The 8,806-nt window shown below is 38.6% G+C and overlaps 1 protein-coding gene across 1 annotated transcript; it reads left to right on the top strand.

Moving 5' to 3' along the window:
• Positions 1-4,248: 4,248 nt before the first annotated feature.
• Positions 4,249-5,383, top strand: LOC112154822 (trace amine-associated receptor 13c-like). Its single transcript, XM_024286004.2, has 2 exons — positions 4,249-4,292; positions 4,363-5,383. Exons 1-2 carry the CDS (start codon positions 4,249-4,251, stop codon positions 5,171-5,173), a joined length of 855 nt encoding a protein of 284 aa, XP_024141772.2. The 3' UTR covers positions 5,174-5,383.
• Positions 5,384-8,806: the final 3,423 nt, after the last annotated feature.

The following is an 8,806-nucleotide window of genomic DNA, read 5'->3' as shown; positions in this document are numbered from 1 at the left end:
ATTTTCTTGTGAAAATCCTGATGCGGCCCGGCCTCACCTAGACGCCGCCTGTAGTGGCCCCCGGCTGATTTGAGTTTGAGACCCCTGATCTAAAAGCTTTCTGTAATCTTCAGGTTTAATTTAAATGAAAACTATAATAATGGGGTATTGTGATTCATGTCTATCTTACATTATTGCAAACAGCTGTTGTAATTGACAAAATCACCAATGAGTTTAGCCACTACTAATAGATCCATCCATCCAGTTCTGTAACACGCTGCATGCCCTTTGGGGTTGCTGGAGCCTGTCCTGGCTACTGTTAGATGAAGGCGGGATACACTCTGGAGAGGTTGCCCGTATGTTGTAGGGCACACAGTCATCCCCCCACACAACAACTAATGCACCAGAGTGCAGCCTGTAATGGGTTCTTGTCAGAGAATCTGATGTAAATTATTATTCTATAAAAAAATCGTTCTCATCTTGACCTGATCTTCTGCTTCATCTTCGACTCTGATTGTTTGCCGCCTGCCCCGACCCTCGCCTGGTTGTTTTCTGATGCCCTCATGCTCGTGTTTGACCCCCGCCTGCCTGACCCTGATTTAGCTTTGTGGACTTTTAGCTGTCCTTCACTCCTGTTCTCCTGTCTGTGCCAATAAAACCTGCTGCACTTGGATCCAGCTGTTTGTGTTTTGTAAACAAAGCTAAAATGAACTCTCACATTGTAATGACAAGGAAACCCAGACAGACAAAATGCATGATATGTTCAGGAACGCTTCAGCATGAAGGAAATGTGTCATAATCACCTCCCACACTCATCATGATTAAACCGATTAGGATAAACATCATTTCAGATGGAGTCGAATTTTCAAACATTTTTAAAAGCAGAAGCTTGGACACATCCTTAGTGAGGAACCCGAGGTCAAAAGATGTTTCAGCTCTATGATCTTCAAACAACCTCACCTGGTGGTTGATCAGCCTCCCAATGATCACACGAATAATTTAAGAATCAGAACATTAAGCACCTCAACTGTATCTACATACAAGTAGGTTTTACCAACCATATTCATGGTGCTTTTCCTTTAGTGATATTAGTTCAAACTAAGTTACATAAATGTCGTTGAGCTCTGTAACAACAACAACCACGTGGCCACATCTACCACAACATGGTTCTTGAGAGATCTTGTTATGGTTTGGTGTGGTGTAGAGCTCAATGTGGTGTGCTGCCAACTAATGATCCATAAAAGTAAGAAGCTTTGTACGGTCATGAAAAACCTGGAAAGTTTTAAAATTCAAAAATGCAATTTCTAGGTCCTTGAAAAGTTTGTTAAAAATGAAATCTTCTGTAAAGTTTTGATTAAGTCATAGGCAGTGTGTCTGGGATGGTTGTCACGCTGAAAGACTCAGCCATGTTTCATCTTCAGTGCAGATGAAAGGAGGTTTCCACTCAAAATCTAACCATACATGGCACCATTCATTCTTTCCTTTACATGGATCAGTCCTCCTGGTCCCTTTGCTAAAAAAACAGACCTAAAGCATGATGCTTCCACCCCTATGCTTTACACTAGCTATGGTGTTCTATGGATGCAAGTCAGTATTTTTTCTCCTCCAAACAGTAGAGTTCTTACCAAAAAGTAAAAGTTTCATCTGAGCATAGGACATTCTCCCAGTCCTCTTCTGGATCATCCAAATGTTCTCCAGCAAACTTTAGACGGGCCTGCACATGTTCTGGCTTTAGCAGGGAGACACGTCCGGTACTGCAGGGTTTGAGTCCCTGCATAGCAGCATAGTGTGTTTCTGATGGTCGTCTTTGTTACGTTGTTCCCAGCTCTCTGCAGGTCATTCACTAGGTTCCCCCATGTGGTTCTGGGATTTTTGTGATTATTTTGACCCCACAAGATGAGGTCTTGCGGGGAGCCCCAGATGGAGGGAGATTATCAGTGGTCTTGTATGTCTTACATTTCCTAATAGTTCATTTCTTCACACAGTGTGATGGCTGCCTACGCTGCCACACCATTAGGGCAGTAACCTGCACCCCAAACACTCGCTTGCACACACCTTTAGATACATTTTATTTCAATCACAAGACACACTTGTTTTTGTTAAAATATAAATTTATTGTCACACAGTTTAAGCTTTATTTCAATTTTCTTTCATTAATTTATTCTTGTGTTTTTTGAGTTACCGGTGCTGTGGGAACCATTGCTGCTGCTGCTGCTGCTGCCGTCTGCTGGAGCCACCATGTCAGGCCTGACACAAAGAAAGCATGCCAGCCAGCAGAGGCCTTATATGCAGCAGGACACTAATTGGACTGAACCACTGCCCGGGGGAGGAGAAACTCTTTTTGTGTTAAACTTTGATTCAGTTAACATTCTACTTTATGTCTATTAGTTTTGATATTTTTCTATGTTAGTTTACTTTAGGATGGACAAGTTAATGTTGTTGTTTGCTGTATTTCTGTTGTCTTAGTCTTTTTCAGTTCCCCCTTGTGTGTCTAGTTGGTCTGATCAGCCACTATATATGTTCCCTTGTGTTTCCAATTAGTTAGGTCAGTTTAAGTTGGTTGCTCTGTCTGTTCAGTTGGTTGATTTGTCCTCCTATTTAAAGCTTCAGTTGCTTTTGTTACTTTGACCTCTTTTAAGGGCCCATTTTGTTCACCGAGATATATTTTTTGAAAATAAATGTAAATATTTTTGATATATTTTTGGCTGTCCTTGCCTTTACTGCTCGGTCCACCACAACACCCACTGCATACCTATTACCGATTCAGTCTGTCCAGCCTTGTGCAAGTCAACAATCTTGTTTCTGGTGTCCTTAGACAACTCTTTGGTCTTAGCCATTGTGGAGTTTGGAGTGTGACTGAGATTGAGATGTTTTGAGGTGAGTAGGACTGCAGAGTGAAGGCAAAGGGGCCAACCACCTCTGGGAACTCCTTCAAGATCCTTGGAAAACCATTTCTTGTGACTATCTCTTGAAACTCACCCAGAGACACTAGAATAACAGGCATGAATCCACTTTATTTGCAACTTTATTAGTACTGTATTTCCTTTGTAACATTACAGAGCCCTCCATCTTCACTGTCAACTACACAATGGCAATAATCTGATACTCTATATTCTTAAGATGCTTTTTGTTATGATTTCATTAAAAATAAATCACCTAGAGGCAGATTTCGAAAAAAAAGGTTTTCTGTCAATCTGCCCCCTCTACTATATCAATCTTTGTTTAATCGTCATATTTTAGTTCTAGTTTAGAGTTAATAGACATTGAATTAAAAAAACAAGAATAGACTTGTCATGATCTCCAGTTGGATCAGACTACAGGTTGGTTCTCCTGTTGTCATGGGGGGGTATGGTTTTATTTTTCACCAGTGTTCTGCTAAGGAGAAGAGCAGAAACAATTCACTTCTGAAAGAAAATAAAACACTTCACAGAAAGTGTGAAAATGCCAAAAGCAGAAGATTGATTAGAAATCAATATAGGAGTCAATAAGAAAAAAAAATTGACCCCCAAAAATTTGTTTCATGCAATGTTTTATTTATGTTGGGAATTCCTCTCCATTTGCATTTAACGTCTTGTTTCTGGTGTCCTTCGACAGCTCTTTGGTCTTGGCCATAGTGGAGTGTGACTGTTTGAGGTTGTGTAAAGGTGTTTTTTTAGGTAGATAACCAGTTCAAACAGTGAGAGAAAGAAGTCTTGATTGTTTGTAGGTGACCAATTAATTATTTCCCACCATAATTGACATGAATTCTTTAAAAAGTTGATTTTTTTCTGGATTTTGTTTTTCTAATTTTGTCTCTCATAGATGAGGTCTATCTATGATGTAAATTACTGGCCTCTCTCATCTTTTTAAGTGGGAGAACTTGCACAACTGGTGGCTGACTAAATACCTTTTGCCCCACTTTAACACTAAATAGTGAGGGGATTTAGACTTAACGTAAAATTTTGTCCATATTCTTTCCCTAATCCCTAAGAAAGTATTGTTAAATTTTGAAATAAATGAAAAAAAATAATTGGCCCTTACTCCTTACAGACATGTAACCAAGGAACCAACCAAGGGGGAGGAGTGGGGGGGGGGGGTTGTCCTTTGCCTGTCAAAAACCTTAAGAGACTGCCGTTGGTGAGGAGCAGTCAAAGCTCAGCTCTCCTTCAGATGGAGGAAGTGGAACTCTGTTTCCCAGAACTCCTTAACTCCTCCTGCAGGAGGACGAAGCCGTCTCAGTTTGCCGCTGTGCTCGTCCCCTTAACGCTGAGCTTCATCTGTCTGACCACCATGACTCTCAACCTGCTGGTCATCATCTCTGTCTCTCACTTCAGGTGACTTTCATGTAAACCTGAAAGCTGTCACTTAAACTCTGGTCACAGAGTTCTTTCGTCTGTTCTGCAGGCAGCTCCATACTCCCACCAACCTCCTCATCCTCTCTCTGGCGGTCTCTGACTTCTCCGTGGGCCTCCTGGTTGTCTTCCAGATTTTATTCCTGGATGGCTGCTGGTATCTGGGTGACCTGTTGTGTGTTTTTTACTATGTCTTAGATATTGTTGTCACGAGCTCCTCCGTGGGAAACATGGTTCTCATCTCAGTTGATCGTTACGTAGCGATTTGTCACCCTCTGCATTATGCCTCCAAAGTCACTCTGAGCAGAGCTCGGCTGGCCGTGTCCCTCTGCTGGATCTGCTCTCTCTTCTATGACTTTGTGCTACTGAATGAAAACCTTAAGCATCCAGGAAAGTTCAACTTGTGCCTGGGCGAGTGTGTGATTGGCGTCAGCAGCGCGGAAGCCGTCACAGATCTGCTTGTCACGCTGGTCATCCCCATCACGGCCATCACGGTCCTGTGTGCGCGGGTGTTTGTGGCGGCCGTGTCTCAGATTCGGGCCGTCCGGCCTCGAGCTGCCGGTCATACTCAGAGCGGCGGCATGACCGTGAGGAAGTCTGAGCTGAGAGCGGCCCGGACCCTCGGCGTGGTCGTTGTGGTTTTTCTCACATGTCTCCTGCCATATTACTGTGTCATTCTGGAAGGCCCCGCCAGCTTCGTCAGCCTGTCATCTGTTGTTTTTTTCACATATTTGTTCTACCTGAACTCCTGCTTAAACCCTCTGATCTACGCCCTCTTCTACCCCTGGTTCAGAAAGTCTGTGAAGATCATTGTGACGCTTCAGGTTCTGAAGCCTGGCTCTCGAGACATAAAAATGATGTGATGCTCCAAAAGGGAAGTTGTGTCATTTTTATTATTTTTAATAACTTTCTGTATCTTATATGTCCGTTTTATTTATAGAATTGAACTTTATTCATCTCACAGTTAAGACATTTACCAACACAAAGGAAAAACAAGTAACAAATCACATCTCAATCCAAATAAGCCAACAAATAAATGAATACATTTTATGACTTGAAACAGAAAGAAAGTGCAGACGAACAAAGTGGAATTTTATGAGATTATTTGTATTTTTTTCTTCATTTATAAAATTGTCTCAATAAAACACATTATCAGATTTAATAATTCACATTTATAAACCTGTGATGGTTTTAAAAGAAGAAATATGGGTTGTGATGGTGTGTATGAGGTTTCCTATGAGGCTCACAGTGTGGAGCAAAGGATAAAATGTATTCATGTATTCTATGGGATGTCAAATAAAAAAAACTTCAGCACATAAAATTTGCTGACGGTTTTGTCAGATTTAGCCAATTTCTGTAATATTTGCTGCAAATTCTTCTGACCTTTATGTCACAACAGGAAAGAAAAGTTATATTTGTGTAATTTAAAGCCATGGTAAACATAAATGTTAATTCTAAATCGATCCGTATTGTGGATCTGCTGAATCCCTTTAAGGATTGACAGGGATGCTGAAGCCTATCCAATCTATTTAAAGGCAGGGTTCACCCTGAATGCCGGTTTACTCGTCCTCTGCAGGATTCCAGATCTAAGTTTTACATTTATATCTGTATGTTTATTCTAATGGTTAAACATAAAAATAAATCCTAAAAATAAATTCATTTGAATGTTGTCTTTCATTCTAAATGTGTAGTAAATGTGCTAATTTGGCAGGGTTGGGCTTACCATTTTGATTTACATTCAAATAAAACATTTTTTGGTTTTTAACATTTTAACACAGAAATCGAGGTGGAAACCTGGCTTGATGCTGATATGTGGATATTATATTTTAGGCATCTGTCCCACCCAGTAATGACTGATTGATTGGTTTATTTCAAGCATTGATTGTAAACAAAACATCAACAAATCACATTGATTAAAAAAGAAAAAAACAAAGAAAAATGAACATAAATGTAAAAAGATATTAACTTCAAAGTTACTCATAATCATAAACAGACATTTTCCATTGTGCGTTCAATACACACTTAGATCACATTTAATTATGTAAAAGCAGCAGTAAGAAATGAACTTAATGATCATAGAAGATGTAATGTACTCAAACAGACTGAATCAATATATGATTGATATCCAGGTTTAAAAGGATTCCGCCTCAGAGAATTTAATGACTCAACAACCCAAACTCTCAGATCTCCTTTTGAAACAAGGAGGAAGATCAGCAACGCTTCCTTCAGATAATATTGATCCAACTGGAATCTGATATAATCACATAGACTGATACCATTGGTTGAAGGTTTCTGCCTGGTGGTCTCCCTCCACAGCCAGATTTGACTTAAACCAGAAATACCAAGTGTTCCTGAGAAGACCACCAGAAACTGCTGTCCCATTGACTCACATTTCAAAGTCACAACAAAATAATATGCCATTGAGAGTATATATAAAACTAGATTGAGAAGGTGTGCCATTACCCAATTTTATAAATATATATATATATATATATATATATATGGAGCTGTGGAAGTTCTACTTTGACATCCTTATCTTTGCACCTTCTCTGTATTTAAGACAGTAAAGGTCTGACCTAACATTACATTATTTAAAGTCTTGATGTCAGGAGTTATGTAAGAGATAGCACTCGACGAAATTTGCATTTTTAGAAATTAACATACGGCGCAGAGGCCTGAACCGTCTGACGCAAAAGAGCAAAGTAATTTCTCATAATGCACACTTTGTCGGGTATTATCCTGCTTGGTCACTTACAAAATAAATAAATATTTAATCAATATAAAGTACTATATTCTTGTTATTTCTTTGGTTTAGATGGCTCTTCGACAAGAGGCGGACTATTTGAAAGGTGACGGCAGCATAAACGCCACAGAGCCGGTTAAGCTGACAAAGACCTCAACTGCTGCAGCAAAGTGTCTCACATTTTAAAGGAAGAAACGGACAGATGTGGATTTTTTCTTCTTTTTCTGAAGTTAAAGTTGTTTCCGAATTCTCCCCCTGATCACTGTATAGTGCGTTCGCCATTTTTAGTCTTTGCGAAAAACTAGCTTACATCGATGGTCAACAAAAATAAAAAAACATCCCATGTTTTGGCACTTTTTATTTCAGCTTTCATCAGAATAACATTATCTTTACTGTTTAGTAAATACACCTTTATATAGTAATAACATTTGTAACCACAATCAGGTGTACCAATCATATAATTATACTTATAATTTTGTAAGTTATGTTTGCTTCCCCTTTTTCGGGATTTAATATATTAATAGTTAGTTTATATAACTTATTGCTTATATTGGCTGTAAACACAAGATGATGAGAAAGGAGAACAAACTTTAAATGTCGGATGTTATTGATCCTTAAAAACTTAATGATGTGAGTTTTGTTTTTTAGAAATAATGTGCGAAGAATTAATTGCTTTAAATTCCACAAAACTGCTGTAAACTGTGGTGTAGTGGTCAGCACTCTGACCCCACAGTGAGACTCTGGTCCAAATCCATGCTGGAATCTTTCTGTGTGGACTTTGCATGTTCTTGATTTTTTTTTTCTTTATCGTCATTTGTATGCTTAAAGAAAATAGTGATGCTCAACAGATTAATAGCTTAAAACAATATTTAAAAGTCAGGGTTGAAAATAAAAATAAAACATGACAAAATCTAAAAGATTTGTAAAGTCAAAATATGTACATATTGGACTTTTTTGCACCAGATATTTCAGATGCTGCATTGAAAGTGTTCGTTGCTGATGGGATAGGCTCCAGCAACCCCATCACCCTTAAAGGGATTAATCGGGTTCAAACGATGGATGATTGACTTCTTTAACATATTTCATGAGGTTCAAAACAGGAAAAAACTTCCAAGTGGAGCTGGAATTGATCCATTGTTTTCACAAAACAAGATATGAATAAAGAAAAATAAACTCAAAAGCATTCATTAAGAAGTGGAGAGCAGGTATACTTTTTCCCAGGCATACATTAAAACCTGTTTTAGTCTTAAAACAGATCCCTAAGTTGGAACTTTTAGTTTCCAAAAAAAACCCCTCAATTTCAAAACCATTATTCAGATGGTTTAACATTCTGAATAAAAAGCAATTAACTGCTAATAGACTGACGTTATAGTTTTGATTGAAAAGCTGAAAAATACTTTAAGAATTCTGGTTGCTGATGTTTCCACTTAAATTTTCCTTGACTTTTCCTGAATCTGTGAAATGAATCCTTCTGATCTCACACTCTGCTAATACTGACTTTACTTCTCAGATTGTTTTGAGAAGAAGCTACCAATTTCATATTTGTCCAAATATTCATTTGGACCTATGTGTCTGAAACACAAATATATACATTTATTCTGTCACTTTACAGTATTTTGGCATCAGAGGAACCTGCCTTCAGCACTTGAAGTGTCACAATAAGTTTAACAGATTTTCTAAACCAGGGATAGAAAAGGCCATAGATGATGGGATTTAGACATGAATTGAAGTAGAACAGGAATTTCACAAACTC

This window comes from Oryzias melastigma, linkage group LG21 (genome assembly GCF_002922805.2).
Source record: "Oryzias melastigma strain HK-1 linkage group LG21, ASM292280v2, whole genome shotgun sequence".
NCBI classification, from domain to species: domain Eukaryota; kingdom Metazoa; phylum Chordata; class Actinopteri; order Beloniformes; family Adrianichthyidae; genus Oryzias; species Oryzias melastigma.
The sequence above is the reverse complement of the archived record's forward strand: the minus strand, read 5'-3'. Positions and strand labels throughout refer to the sequence as shown.

What these genes read in the sequence shown, in the direction of transcription:
- LOC112154822 (XM_024286004.2), top strand. Translation starts at nt 4,249, where the DNA reads ATGACTCTCAACCTGCTGGTCATCATCTCTGTCTCTCACTTCAG. An exon ending in ATCTCTGTCTCTCACTTCAG is followed by an intron (nt 4,293 to 4,362) that starts GTGACTTTCATG and finishes TCTGTTCTGCAG; the next exon opens with GCAGCTCCATACTCCCACCA.